We start from the raw sequence: 16,021 nt of genomic DNA, 5'->3' as shown, positions 1-16,021 counted from the left end.
CAAGGCCTGTGTCAGAGGGCTCGTCTATCTTAGAAGAAGGTCTCATACTAGAGTTGATGTGGCAGTATCCTTTAACACTGCTCCTTTTTCCTTGGCTTACGGGCTAGAAATGTTGCTCTGTTGTCGTGAAAGGAAGACTTGGATGACTCAATATGAGTTAACAGCAAGCTTCGTTTATTGCAAGTCTTAACACCTATTTATATGGTTTCTAACTAGGTCACACATATTTTGTTAGATACAATGTAGCTTTACAAGGACGCTGTTTATGGTTTCTAATCAGGTTATACATATTCTGCTAGATACAATGTAACTTTCCGAGGATGCTGTGTCCTTGGTGATAACTCGCTACTCCGTTCTCCTCCTGGTCTTAAACCTGTTGATTGTGGTGTTTACCACATTCCTGCTCCACCAGCTGCAGCATATCTATGTGACCCTTTTTGACAAGCCATTCCCCCACACTCTGTATTACATTCTCTAATTTGTTGCAAAAATCTAGAATGATAAAATACTAAAATAGGCAAAAAGGAAAAAAAAAATCTTGAAAGACCATATGAAATATTTCTCCTTAAATATGATAGTGTTAGTTGTAAAGTTAGATCATATTGCAACATTTATTAATTGGGTCATGTATGTCATGCCAAGTTTCAGATCATGGGTAGTATTTGATAAAATGATAACAGAACTTGAAAAACTAGTTTTTATGTTTAAAAGCAATACACGTCTCAAAACACTTGACAATCGGAAACAAATTGTTGCAAGTTTGTAGGTTTAAGCACACTTTGATGAGGAAGATATTTTGCTTTTTATTATTCTTAGTATAGATTAGTTTGATTTTTAAGTCTTTGTAGACAAGTTTCTGTAGATCAGCACCTTTACTGCAAGTCAAAATTGAAATATATGCAACCATTTTCTTCTGTAGTCAAAAAGGACACACTGAGTTTTAATGTTATAGCAGATACTACACAGTAGGACTCTTCAATCAGTCTGGATTGTGGATTCATGAAAATAAAAGGAAGGATTCATTAGGCCACCTCTCAGAACTGTAAAATGAAATTCAGTTATGGTTTATGTGTCTCTTTAGATCTCATAAATGGAGCCCAAGAACAGTGTGAATTGCCTCCTATGGATGGTTTTCCTCACTGTGAAGGGAAAATAAAGGTAAGTGAACTGGTTTTAATCTTACTCTGTGTGTTCTTCTAAAATCTGAACCTATGTTGCAAGAGGTCAGTGCTCAGACAATGGTGTGAAACAAGAACAACCGTGTCAAAAACGGAATGTTTAGGAGTATCGCTACAGTATTGCTTACCTCAGGCCTCTGATACTACTGTTTCAGAGAAGTGGCATCCTATTAAGACAGGAATAAAATGCCATGTTATATTAAATGTATATTATTATTATGTCTTTATGTTATATTATTTATTATTATGTGTTATGTTTTGTGTATTTATGATACTTAATAAAAGGCCTTATTACTTGTATGGTGTCTTGTTATTCAGAAAACCCTGTTTTCTTCCTCATTATGAGTCATTTGGCATTCTCCTACCCCAGGACTTGGATTCTGTGTGTACCTCTGTCCAGCCCTTTTTCTGTTTCAGGAAAACATTTGTTTATGCTTCTTTCCCCTCTTTGCCAACAGTGCTGTTGGGTTCCTCCCTTACCCTTTATTAGGAAAAGCATTCTGCCTCTTCTTGATCACAAGCTAAAGCAACCAGAACTTTGGGGTTCACAGTTAATTCTACATAAATCCTATATTTTACTAATAATGCAGTTTGAAAAGCAAAATATGGAAAGCCATGAAACTTTAGTTGGAAAGGAAAAAAGCAAAACAAAACACTTCTTCCCTTTTTCTCCTTCCACCCCCCAAACTAATAAAGCCCAAACAAAACAAACAAGACAAAAAAATTCAAAACAACAGACTTGCTAAATGCAGGGTTTGGAGGGTTTTTTTCACAAAGATACATTTCAAATGTAAGGACACTGTTCTAGTAGTAGGGCACAAACGTAAAATGGCTGAACACTTAAATTGTATTACTTAATAATGACATCTATTTCTGATAGTGAAAAGAAATAACTACCAAAATATATGTGAAATCATGTTGCCTTTTTCCTCTAAATAAAATTTGTAGGCAATAGTATTTAAAAATCCCAAAACTGTGTCTTAAATCTCTGGTCTGTGTTTTGATCCGTTTTGACAGACTGGCTGCATAGTGACTATGTAATACATTATTTGAATATTAAAATATGAATTTAAATTAATAACTTCCTTCTGCAGAAATGACAAATTCTTGGCAGAATCAGGCAGATTTCAATCTTAGTAACTGAAATGGTCTGTTAAATTCCAGAGCAAGTGTAACATGGAGTGGGGGAAACAATGCTGTCAACTCCAGCCACACCCATATGTCTGCACCCTGATTATATTCTCCTTTTGATATTTGTCTCTGCTTGCCTGATTACCAGTTTGTATAAACTGTGCTCACATCTGGTATGCAGTTACTTTCCCAACATAGCTGAATACAGAGATGCAGTATGCTGCAAAATGTTAATATAAAATTCCTTTTTTGCTATTTGTATTTTTCATCAAGATGGATATGGTCGCTTGCAGCTTTCCCCATTATTTCTGAGTTCAGTGTGAACTAGTAGAGAGTTATTATGTGGTACTTCAATCTAACAGACTGTGGTTTTGTTTCTGTTTCAGTGGATGAAAGATATGTGGCGATCGGATCCCTGTTATGCAAGTTACGGTGTAGATGGGTCCACATGCTCCTTTTTTATTTACCTCAGTGAGGTTAGTAATCTACTAATCTGCAGAAGGGAAACATCATATTTTTGGTAACTGTTTGCAAACTTTTCTCAAAAGAAATCATAACTTTCTTCAGAAAAACAAATATAAGGAGCAAAAAGCTATTAAAACAGAATTATTATGAAGTGTTTTGCTATTAATCATAAGTCCTCCAGGGGGTTCTAGCCTGGAGAATTCTAATGTTTATAACTGAAGTGATATAAGTAGCAACTCTCCAGGGAGTCCTCACTGGGTATCCTGTTAAACCTAAGTATGAAGCTCAGTCATAGATTCTTGCCTCTGCACATTTTTTCTGTTGCTTTCAGTGCAGCTCCTAAGGTAGTAGTAGGGGGAGGCATTTTTTTTTTTTTGGGGGGGGGGGCATTTGGAATGTAAAATTTGGAAATTAGAACTAAATGAACAGTAGAACATTCTCCGAAGCAGCATGGCCACTTCCTGCTTGGAGACTGTTCATGAATTGCAGAGTCTGTTAACAGAAAACAAAAACCCCATGAAAGTCACATTTTTAAATGAAGTAGCACATATATTGGATGAAGCTTTTGGTACCTGTCAGAACCAAAAGCCCAGTTATGTACACAGCAGAGTAAAGTTCATTCCCTGGTGGTTTTTTGTACAGATTCTGTTTCCTGCGTAACCCTTTTTTTCCAAAAATGAATCAGTCATTACGAGCTCCATTGCTGGCTTGTAGTGTTTGTGCCAGAAATTCAGGTGTATTTGATCACTTGACCTCTTATTTCTTATTACTAAAATTTTAATAACTTATGGCAGCTGATCTTGGAAGTAGTATTGATACCTAGTAGCTTACTATTTGTAAAGAACTGCAGGAGCCATTATGGCTGCTGAATTGCAAACTGATACTAATTTTGCAGTTTCTGCAGGATTGGGGGGTGGGGCTGGGATTTTAAATTACGTATCTGAGATTAAAACTATAGGTCTACTAGATAAGTAACTCTGTTGTAATGAAAGCAGTTTCTGTTAATTTACTCAGCTGACTGTCATGAACTTTTCTGGGGACACTGCTTGAAGCAGCAGTAATAGTTAAATGCATATCCAAAACATGTATCTGAAGAAATAAAAAAGGCTGGGTTGAATCACGATTTGATTCACTCCAATGCTAGTACCAAGTGTTGATCTGTTTATGGGCTATGAAGCTGGGGAAGAAAAAGATACAGTATGACTATATTATTTATCCTGTTATTTACCATAAAAGTGAGAGATATGGTTTTGAAATAACCTGAAGTTGACCTGAGTTTCAGCTAAAAGGTTATGTTTTAGCATTAGTGGAGTTACATTTGTGCATTAGTATTCTGTCAGCCAGAAAGTGCTTTGTGTTTTTAATACAGATGTATTTTAGAGATGAAGATACATGTCAGCTGAATGTGAGAATCTAATATTCTTAAATGACATCTGTTATTTTGTATTTTTGTATTAAAATCACAGCATCTTCTGTAACAATCTTCTCTGATCATCAGTTTTGAAAACTCAGTTGATGCTCAGTTTAGCTCATCCTCATGGCAAAATTGAAGCAGATTTATAGAGGCCAAATGATTGGTTCTTTCAAAGAGTCTAGGGATTTAAAAAAAGCAGAGATGCTTTCAGCAATACTGAATTTGGGCAAATTCTCATTTCATGATGGAACAACAGAACAATTAGTCTATGTGTATATTTATGAACTTCAAACAAGAGTCTTGTACTTTTCTTTTTTAAAGTGTTTTCCCATGACAGAATGTAAAAGTAATATTGGGTGAGCATGTTATTAACCTTGAATTTAAATTTGGCATTCTTAATCCTATGATTAATGCCCAGCAGCAGAGGTTGAAAGCTTAAATGTTTGTGAATACAAGCATGAAATGAAATTCTAATAACACTACAACGATGTGGATTTATGAGGTGTGTTGGCTGCTAAGGATAACTTGGAAATGCTATTGAGAGAGTAATTTGTCAAAGTGGACAATGATGAAGAGTTGACAGTTTATACTATGGTCGCTCAGCTGAATGATAAATGTGTCTACAGAGCTCTCAAGTCGAAACCACTGATTTAAAATATTAGAATGCATTAGGGTGCTGGGAGGATATTATGGTTAAGATTTTTCTACTTTAAGGTTACAGTGTAGGAGTAAGGTGGTTGTGTACACATGCTTTGTTTGAAAAGGCAATATATACATCAAATTATGCACAACTTCTGTTTGAAAAGACAGAATATGCATCAAATTGTGTGTATGTCTACTTTTGTTCTTGAAACTGCCTCTAAGATCTAGTGTGACAAGTGCCTGTACTCTTTCAGACTCTTTTGGGATCTACTTTTTTCTTCAGAAGGAGTTCAGTTAGGGTATTATGTTACACTCACCTAGCACTCTTTGTAATACAATTTTAAACTTGTAAACAAAGCAGCCTGAAATAATACATCTTGGTATGGAATATGGGTCAGGACCACAGAGATACAAAGTAACTTGTCCACAGTTTAATCAAAGGTTTAGAAATAAAACCCAGTCTTTGGGTATCTGCTGTGTGTCTGTTTTGTTTCCACCCTGTGTGTCTGCACAATAGAACAGCACAGTCGAAATCCATGCTGCCCCAAGTAATCTCTTCTGAAGAGCCCGGACAAGTGCAAGTGTTAACAGTTCTGCCTCCTCTAGTTTGCTTTGGATGGCACTCCTACAGGAACGCAAGAACAACTAGCTGAACAGCTCTTCTCCACTTCTCCTCTTGTGTCTTGGCTGCTTGAGCAGAATGGGAGGCGAGTGTGGCAGTAGAAGGAAAGTGAGAAGAAATCCAGCAATTCAGGCTTATTTTTTTTATTTAAAGCTGTCCCCTCTACAAACTTGCAGATAAAGCTGCAAGAATTTTCACACTTACATCCTGAAGTTTTGCTGAAGGCACCGGCTCACTCCTGGTGCATGATACGCAACTGTGCAGTCCTCATAACTCTAATTGTGCTGGAACCTTTGAAGACTGGAGGAGACAGAAATGGCCTGAATAGTAAAACCAGACTTATATTCTTCTAAATAACAGGGCAAGACAGGAATTAGAAGTAGCAAAAATTGAAAAGCAAGTTAAGCTAAGGTTTCTGGATAGCTGGGACTTGTTTGCGTTTAACTGTGATACAAACTTGCCCATTGAAAAGAGTTGCTTCCTATAAACTCAGCATTTAGTTATGAAAAAGACAGTTGTTTAACACTGTAATGTCACTGGCACAGTTATAATTTTCACAGATGGCATTGCCTCTGGGGAGAAATGTGAAAAAATTAATTTCTAGACAGTACAAAAATATATTTCAATGCAAAATGTCAGTTTGCAGCTGAAGAATTAAGCTTTTAAAAATATCTTCCAGCAAATGAATTTTTCACACTGTTTCCCAGCTTAAGGAAAAAGAAAAAAAAGAAAGAAAGTGTAGGGGTCTTATTGCTTCTCTTCTGTATCTAGACATATGCTTTCTCTGAGGGCTTTCACTGCCTGCCACACAGGAGTGGAACTACTGCTGTGCTTGCTGGTCAGCCAGCAGCTGCGATGCAAGCTACCACTGCCCAGAGGTCACTGCATGGATGTTTACCTGCTGGAGCTGGGCAGATCTTACTAAAATCCCAGTCTTTGTATCTCCAGTTGCCTTTCAGGTGCAAGGTTAATTTTTGGTATCCATCTTGGAAGCGGATCCAACATTTCAAAAGACTAAAACAATTTCAAAGACCAATCTCTAAAGCTCCTGTAGCTTCTGAGTGTGTGCTAGTATGCCGTTAGAGAGAATTCTTGTTTTGAGTCCTTTAGACTTGATGGAAACAGAATCCATGGTTTCATTGCAGGAATATTTTTCTTTATGCTGTTTCTTTTGCTTTTAGGGATCAAGCAGAAAAATACAAACTGAAGGTGATTTTGATTGTGGGTTTGTTCCTAGAAGGCAAGCTGTAGTCTGAGGCGTACTTTAGTGAAAACACCTGGGAATCATAATTATACAGATTCCCTAAATCCTTGTGAGTTTGCTGGTTTAGTACCATTTGCTCACATCTGTGTGGAAGTCCCCTTTCCGCAACTTTTGCTGCTTGTGTAAGCTATTTTCTGATATGGAGGTGAGTTGATTTGCATTTCTTCAGTGTAGTGTATTATTAAACCAGCTTCTTTGAATTCTGCTTAGAAAATGTACAAAAATAGTATTGTCTGTAAAGCAGCAACAGCTTGAACTTCTTCAGTCATCTTGTGTAAGTCTCTAAGAAATTTAAATGCTAATGATAGCCAGCATTTTGTCCCCAGATCATCCATTAGTGTATTGATCTGTGTGATTTGGGCTTAGTTATCTTTTCTACTTCTGTCACTTTAAACTGGGTTTGGTCTGTCTTTTTGGAAAAGGCGTAGATGCTAGTGTAAGAGAGGAATCAATTTTTGTGCACACTGTAGTTAGATAAGAGACTGTATGTTGATTGATGATTATAAAATTTCATAGTCTGGTGTCACTGAGACTGCAGGTACCTAACACCCAATGTTTGAGATTGCCTTTGGAAACAACCAAATCCAAAATTACCTGTACACTCCTCCATTTCACTAAACAGGCAGGCAGTCATCTTGCACACCGTAGATTTTGTAGCACCTTCAAATGACTACCTATTACTGATGAAATGCTAAACAAAATATACATAATACAGTTTCCAGAGGATTTGAGAAAGTCACCTGGGAGCAGTTCTTTCACATCAAATTCTCAAATGGATTTTCTGGGTGAACATTTTAAGTTCTCTGCCTGCCTTCATGCTGCCTAATAAATTCAAACATGCACCTTCTTTCAATAAATTCAAACATGTACCTGTTGTTCTTTTCTTGCCCACTCTGGGACTAACATAAGATGTTTAGCAGTAGTACTTCACCATGGATAGAAGTACACTGAGCAGTAACACTGTTCACCTGATGTGGTAAGGAAGTTGCTTTAGTTTCTCCACAGATGTGTTGCACCTGCCCTTTGGAAGAGTACAAACTGAAGATTATCCCAGATATTTAGAGAAAGTGCCTTTTCACTTTCTGCTTTATTAAATTCCCACTGTGACTTTTTAAAAGCATAAAGGACTTCCTGAAATTTTGGGTGCAGGGAGCTCCTGACAAACTGTACTTCCATTCAGTGTGGAAGGCGTTCAACTACCCTAGTGGTACACGTTTAACATGCCAGGTTCTTAGAAGTATGCTTGATGTACTTGCTTTGTAATGTAGTTGAGTGCTGCAATCTTGACTTCCCTTCAGTTTCCATGTTTCTGGGGAAGTTACTGGAAGAGATACCTGCAAAGCTTCTATCAAATATGCTCTTCAAATTTCTTAGGTTTGTTTGGCTTGGGTTTTCTGTGTTAACTCACCAGTAAGCTACATGAAATCACTGTGAGAGTGGCTTGTCTATGATAAGGGATTAGACAAACTCTTGAGTTCAGTTTAAGCCAAACCTAGTCATTCACACCCCAAAGGAGTTCAGAACACCAGCTTTTCACTAATATCTGAAATCATGTAGCACTTCAATTTTGAACTTCTAAAGTACCGTGCAACCTAAACTTATGGACTCTAGACAGGACTCTGTCTACTGCAATTAAAAAACAAGCAGAGAACTTTTAATTTCTCAGGAGGACCTCATTTCTTGAGCATGATCAAAGACTACCTAATGAATTTGATTGGCAATGAATGCAACATTAGGTACAGGAGGCACAGCCGGTCTTGTTCAAAATATGACAGCAGAGATAAATATAGTGTGTTCTGAATAATGGTTTAGCATTTACATCACTCATCCAAAAAATGGTCAGTCTTTAAATCTGCAGTTACTGCTTCCCAACAGCCTTTCTTAACTACTAATCTGTAGTCTGATCTCACATCCTTCCTATTAAATCATGCATGTGACTGTGTAACAGTTGGTTGCTATGGAGAGATTAAGCTAGAGAAAGAACTGATGCTAGCCCAGTGAGAGGAAGGTTGGCCCTGGAAAGGGAGAAAAGGAGTCCTGGTTCCTTCTCTGGAGACAACTTCTGTGTTTTGTCTTCAGTGATCAAAAGAAATATATAAACAAGTTGAAGAGCAGGATCCAAATGAACACTGCTGCCCTCCTTCACCTTGCTCAGACTTAGGGCTGATTGCACATGGATATTCTGTACCAAAACACAAAAGCTGAGGTATTTGTGTATTTCTGATGGAGATTTCATCTAGACTCACTTTGGTGATATCATAATCCTTTCTGTCATCATTGCCAGTGACAGAGAAAAGGTGTGTAATAATGGAACAATACCAGATTTGTAGCTGCATACTGCAGCCTTAGCACATGCTGTATCATCTTCTTTATAATCAGATGTATCACATCTATACACACACATATATATACGCAGACACATGCATTTTTCCCTATTCTACATGTTATTTACTATGACAAATATCTCTGACCTGGAACAAGTTATGCTTTAATGCTGTTGCATTTTCTGCAAACTTTTTTGTTATGAGTTATCAACCAAAGCAGGCTTCCCTCCCCTGAAATCCTGAAGCTTTTAGCTGAAGTGGCAATACTTGGTTCTTTAAAAACCAACCAACCAAAAAACCCACTCACCCACTTTCTAGACCATATGGAGGTCTCATGAAAATGTAAGTCCTGCCGAGAGCTGTAGTTAGAAGTAGTTCCTAGGCTTGAAAGTGAGCAATTCCATGTTCTGGACAGGAAATGTTTGAGTGCTCAGTTTGAATTGAATACTGGTCCGCTGGGCAGGGGAAGAGAGGAAAGAAAAGGCAAGGAATGAAAGCAAGGAAGGAGCAGAAAATGGTTGTCTTGAAAAAAGCCAATATCATGGTTGTTTGAATTACTTGCAACAGAAGTAGTATGTATTCTGTTCTACTGTGTATCATTACATGGCGCTAAATTGAGGAACACAAAGTTCATTTTGCTACTCATCTGTGTTAGTGCAAACTGTTCCTTTTAATTCTGACACAAAATATTAATCACTATTTCTGTACAGGATTTTTAAGTCATCTTTACTGAGGCTTTGTACTGCTGTAGACTTTAATTTTACATAATGCAATGGAAAAGCACAGTTAACTGGAATCTTTTTACTTTTAATACATATCAAAATGTAACTGCTGTGGTTTTTGGGGAAAGCTGCAATAAAACTTAGGAACCTGCTAGATATCTTGTGTAAGTAACATCAAATCAGCAGGTTTTTAATCCTGTAGTAGAAGCCTATCAATGCTATCATTTCCAGTAGTTCTAGAAAGGCTGTCTCTGAAGTCTTCAGTAGCCTGTGTAGTTGCATAGGTTGACGCCGCTCTCCCTTTCACCAAGTGTATGTAGACTGTTGATTATCTGTGCTTTTACTGAACAGGGAAGGAAGAACTGGAGATGAAGTGTGAATCTCTATTCCCTTTGAAAACCTTGTTTTCACTGGAAGTGTGATATTTCTTGAGTACTGGGCACCTCTAAACACAGATGCAATGACTTGTGTAGACTTCTCTGCTGCAGTTTTTCACTTCTGCTTTCTTCACTCTGTATCTTTACTATGAAGGTGGTGAGGCACTGGAACAAGTTGCCCAAAGTAGTAAATACTCCATGCCTGGCAGTGTTCAAGGCCAGATTGGACAGAGCCTTGGGTGACATGGTCTAGTGTGAGGTGTCCCTGCCATTGGCAGGGGGGTTGGAACCAAATGACCTTAAGGTCCTTTCCAACCCTAACCATTCTATGATTCTATCTACCTGGTAATATCTACTATGATCTAAAAGTGTCTTCTGGTGCATAAGCTTCAATGTTACGTGCTTGCATGTTCTGCCCTCTGCCAACAATCAAGTGATATTCTGATTCTCCTCTCAGTTTCTTTTGGAACTGTGACTCATTAATTCCAGTTGGTTCTTTACTTGCCTGAAAAATTAACTCATGTTCTGAACAGCAGAAATTGTATTAGCATTTTAGCTGGTTATCCTATCATAATGTTTCCATCTTGGAGGCATATATGCCTGATCTTTTTTGCCCAAGAATACCTGAAATTTGCTATTAAAGTAATCCTAGTTTGGCTAGTTTGTTAGTAAGTATTTTGCCTCTCCATCCTCAGTTTCCCTTGTGTCAATGCAGTAAATTAATGAGTTTTTTTAATTTCTTTGCCCTTCGCCTGCTGTGTCAGGCTTGTTTGCTTCATCTTTGCTTTCTTTGTGCTCTTTCTAATTCTCTCCATAAGAGAATGCCTATGCATTCTTCCCAGTGTATTTTTCAGTCCTGAAGTGCCAAATTTTGAAGAATATGCATTTAAAAAATCCTCTGGTGAGTTAAGCTGGTCTTTCCAATGAAAAGAGGAAAAGTAAGGAAAAATGAGTGCTAGACCAACTGTGTACACTGATACTACTTTGAGTCTACTCCTTAAGTGTTTATGTGATAGGAATTACTGTAATTTAATTTAGACTAGAGGGAATATTTCTAAAACCACAAAAGAAGTGTATTTGTTTTTCAGTTAGTAAGGCATGCAACTAACTGTCCTTGTCAGCTCTGCAAAATCTTCAGTTCCTTTAGGGTGCGTGCTGGTGCAATGTGAAATACATGAAGCCAGAAAAGGGGCACATACAGTAGTCCTTGAAATGTCATATCTTACTTTAAATCTGTTTTAATGCTAGAAATAATTCTAAACTATTTGTGCTGTTAAATAAATAAACAAAGGGGAGAGAGATTGGGACTGTGAGTGATTTGTAATATGGGTCTTGCAACCTTCTGCCAGTGATTCCACAGCTTACATTAGAAAGTTAGGGGAGTTGGAACTAGATGATCCTAAGGTCCTTTCCAACCCTAACTATTCTATGATTCTATGTTTGCTAATCACTGTAATTTCTAGTATGTTCCCAGGGGTGGAGACCACCAAAGAATCAGATAATTTCAAATAAGTTTGATAAGCTGCTGCTTTCAACTGGTATGTTGAATACATTGGGTAGAATAAGTCATAGTATTCAAATTAACACTTTATATAATTTGTCTGAGGAACCTGAGCTTGATGCATTTCTTCTCTTAATGAGATTATGATGCTTATTAATTTATTTTCACGTGATTGGTCTTCTAGGAAATTGTATGGTATGATCTTAAGCTTTTAACCTCTAATACTTCAGGCTTACTGCAGCGTGATTAAACTAAAATTACGTTTTGACAGGTCTGTGACTGGAGGGGCCAAAAGGGCAACTCGACTTGTAATTCTTTGGGAGTTGTAAACTTAATTGGTAGTGATGAATCTTAGGTGGCCTTTAAATATTTTTGCATTTCTCCCTTTTTGCAGTCCAGTTATGTTTCTGTTTTTGTGGGTTTGCCTCTAAGAGTGTGATTCCTTCTTCCCCAAAGGAAATAGTCTAATTTCTTAGGTTACATGAATAATAAAGATTATACAGGACAAGCAAGATCCCTAGGGAGCTTTCAGTGACTCGCACCCATTGCTGTTTCTTCCCTAACTACTAGCTGTTGTACTTTCTTTTTTTTTCCTAGTAGACAATAGTAGAAGTATTGCTTTTGCACTGATTGTGTTTCTCTAATAATTACAGCTATTAGTACTTGTGGATATTGTTACGTAAGTTATAATTATGTTACTTATACCTTTCAAATAAGGTAGTTTAGGTTTTATTCTTCTTTCAACTTTTTGTCTAGATTTCTACAAGGCAGAACTTTGATCGTTGGTTTTCATCAGGCTTTGCTTTCCATAAAGCTATTCTGGGGAGGTGGGATGTGTTCCAAACTACATAGGGGTTTTTTAAGGTCTAGAAGTATAAAAAACTTAGTGCTTTTTAAAAACATTTAGTAACTGCTCAGAGAAAGTGTATTTAGAGCATTTAATGGCTGACCTCTGTCTTGAAATCATTTTATCTCCTGTATTCATTATCATGAATGAATATCTAAACGTGACTTTTGGTTGCAAATTTGCAAGGTTAAAATGGTAATGAATTGCAAAAATCTTAAGCTTTTCTTGCAAAAAGCAATTTTAACTTGCAGGGACTTACTAATCAGCTGATACCTTATTTAAGCCATAGAAAGATGTAATATAAAGGCAGTAAGAGGCTTTGGTAGACCAGCTGGAATGGAATGGAACAGAACAGAATTATTTATTTTCATGTGACTGTTTTACAGGTTGAAAATTGGTGTCCTCGTTTACCTTGGAGAGCAAAAAATCCTAATGAAGAAACTGATCAAAAAACAGTGGTAAGGATAATGTTAAAATATGGAAAATAATTCAGTTATTGAGATTAATGCAAAAGATCCTGGAATCCTGTGCAACATAAATGCTGATGATACTAAAATTTACCATTTTTATTCCTCAGCTCCTCAAAACTGAAGGGAACATCTTTGGCTATATATATGTAGCTCATCATGTGTTTTCTCCAGTCATTGTGTCACACTGCAGTCTTGGTGGTAGATTTCCATTAAAAACAATTTAGTGTTTAAATTTGTGAAATAATGTATCTGAGATACTGAGAAAAATTCCAAAAAATGAACAAATCCCTTCACAGTGTTAAGTGACCATGTGTGAAACTGCCCAATTTTATGGTCCTATGAATATATATAATATAATATAGAATACATATAAAAATGCCTTAATGGAAGAGGTATATATGCATTTCATTTCTGTAGTAACATTTTCATTACTCCTTTTTTTTTTTCTCCTTTAAAAACTCTACAGGATGCAGGTTGTTTCTGAATGCTATAGCCTAATTATGTAGCACATAGATATTTTAAGATAATTGCTGGGCTACATTTGAATGTTGCTTACATAATTTAGATATAGGCTGTCTCATTTTGTAAAACCAATTGTTCTTAGATCAGTCTAGCTATAAAAGGAGTATTTCCTTTAAAACTTGTAATGTAGTAAAGTTTCTTCCTTTATGGTATAGTAGGACACTTCCTCGTAGTTTTTAAATGATTCAAGATATACACCAATCTTCATTTTACTGAATCTTCAGCATACTGTTCTGATTTTATGTTTTAGAGATCCTTTAACCTCATTTTGAAGGACATGAACAAAACCAAATCTTATATTTCAGAAATAAATACATTGTGAAACATTACAAACATAGTTCATTTAAGGCCAGATTAAATGAGGTTTTAGGCAATGTGATCTAGCAGAAGAATCTCTGGAACCAGATGATCTTTAAGGTCCTTTCCAACCCAAACTATTCTATGATACTCTTGGGCTACCAAATACTACTAATAAAAATAACAGTAATTTATGTGGTTTAGAAATGTCTGTTTAAAGCTATCTTAGTGTTTGAACTAAAATCTCGACTTTAGTGTTAGGAGTGTATCTTACTTTCCTTCTTTTCCATCTTCTTTTTGAATGAGAGATGGAGAGCACGCAGTTCACATTTGGCAAGTTTTTTCACTTCTGGAAATTACACTGTTTGAAGACTAACAAATGTTTTGGGGTTTTCTTAATGTTTTAATTGAAGGCTGAAATTCGTATCAACTTTGATAATCTCTACAAAATGATGTCAAGGCATGAGGAATTCAGGTGGATGATGTTACGCATCAGACGAATGGCTGATACCTGGATTGAAGCGATTAAATCACTTGCAGAAAAACAGAGTTTGGAAAAGAGAAAACGAAAAAAGGTAAATAAAAAGATTTTTCATTCCTGCCACTTTCAGTTGTATAGGCTCTTTTTAAGGTTCTTATTCCAGAAGTAACTTCAGAGTGGAAATACAAAATATGTCCGAAAGATTCATGTTTATATGTGTGCCTCTTTTCAAGAAGTATTTTGCTGTTTGAAGTTACTGTTACAATGGGTATTTGCTTTAACAAATAGTTTCACACACTTTCCATGAGTCACTCTTTGAGTAAGTTTTTAACCTCTTTGATTTTGGATAAAATAGAGACTATGTAGAAGATTCTAAAAGGAAAAACTGTGAATTTGCAGCAGGCTATTGAAAATTGAGTGTTTTATGTAATGGTGCAAAACAATTGTGCATCTTCTTTGTCCAAAATTGAGACTTTAAATAGCATAATTCTGTTTTGGATTTGAATAGACTTAAAGTTGATAACAGCTTTAGATTGGATAAGTTTGATTACCTCAACTAGTTAAATAGAGCTCAAAGTCGTAAACACAATGTGTTTCCCTTCCTGCTTTGTTCTTAATGGAGCCAGTCCTAAGTGACAGCAAGCCATGCATAGTCATGTTTCTACCCTCTCTTTAGGCCTGACTGGCTGCAGCGCAGCTCCTTGCTTGAGAGTCTCAGTCTTTGCATGACGTCTGTGCACCATGTTGCAGCTTTAATATTTGTCACCTACTACAGTCCTGGAATAGGCTCACCCTTTGTAAAGGAGCAGCCCATCTATTTCAAGCAGTCCTCCAGCCTGTTTTGTTAAAGACATCTAACGTCTGAGAATACTAAACTCAAGAATAAACAGAAACAGTATTGTCCTGCACAGGCAGTTTTGATGGGATGCTCTAGTTAATGTTTATTCTTTGCTTTTAAAAGTCCTTTGAGGTTGAGCTTTAAAAAAATAATGGTGATTTCATTTTAATATGTCCAGCTCAGTTCTGGGAGCTGCAAGAGATTAGAATAAAATGGTCTTTTGAATGGTACTTCTTTATAAAGAGTGACAGATCTTTATAAAATCTTTACAAAGGTTTGTGGTGTTCATGAGGTTTTAGGCTTGCCACTGTATGTACCCACACTCAACAACCAGCTATTTAGCAAAGTGTTTGGAACTCAGTTTCTGTGCTTTGCTGGAAACGCAGGCAGGAATTTCAGAGAAATACAGAGAAAACTCCTCTGGTGGCAATGGAGAGGAGAGGTTTGGAAAGCATCCTGCTACTGTTATGCAGTCTTTTCAAGTTCTTGTTGGCTTGTCCCATCCTTGGCTATACTGTCTTACCTAAACAAGTGTATCCTCCTTGGGAATCTAAGTGGTTATTAAATCAAAGTAATTTGCCAACCATATCCTGGGATACATCAAAAGAAGTGTGACCAGCAGGTCAAAAGAGGTGATGCTGCCCCTCTGCTTCTGTGGGACCCCATTTGGAGTACTACTTGCAGTTCTGGTATCCCCAACATAAGAAGGACATGGAGCTGTTGGAACAAGTCTGAAGAGGGCCATGAGGATGATAAGGGGGCTAGAGCACCTCGCACACAAAGACAAAGAAAATCAGAATTGTTCAGCCTGGAGAAGAGATGGTTCATGGAGACCCCATAGCAGCCTTCCAGTATCTGAAGGGGGCCTACAATGTTGCCTGAGAGGCACTGTTCACCAGGGACTGTAGTGGACTTGTAGGGACAAG

At 37.0% G+C, this 16,021-nt stretch overlaps 1 protein-coding gene across 3 annotated transcripts in view; it reads left to right on the top strand.

The window, feature by feature from the left end:
* MGAT5 (alpha-1,6-mannosylglycoprotein 6-beta-N-acetylglucosaminyltransferase) overlaps positions 1-16,021 on the top strand; it is a 135,817-nt gene that overhangs the window by 71,749 nt on the left and 48,047 nt on the right. For all 3 annotated transcript variants that reach the window (XM_065671330.1, XM_065671331.1, XM_065671332.1), the window contains 4 exons: positions 1,082-1,158; positions 2,696-2,785; positions 12,874-12,945; positions 14,190-14,351. In XM_065671330.1, coding sequence (XP_065527402.1) covers positions 1,082-1,158; positions 2,696-2,785; positions 12,874-12,945; positions 14,190-14,351 — 401 coding nt within the window. The remainder of the gene's footprint in view (positions 1-1,081; positions 1,159-2,695; positions 2,786-12,873; positions 12,946-14,189; positions 14,352-16,021) is intronic.

Source organism: Lathamus discolor, chromosome 3, assembly GCF_037157495.1.
Source record: "Lathamus discolor isolate bLatDis1 chromosome 3, bLatDis1.hap1, whole genome shotgun sequence".
In the NCBI taxonomy this organism is placed as follows: Eukaryota; Metazoa; Chordata; class Aves; order Psittaciformes; family Psittacidae; genus Lathamus; species Lathamus discolor.
Note: the sequence above shows the minus strand (reverse complement) of the source record. Positions and strands in the feature narration are given on the sequence as shown.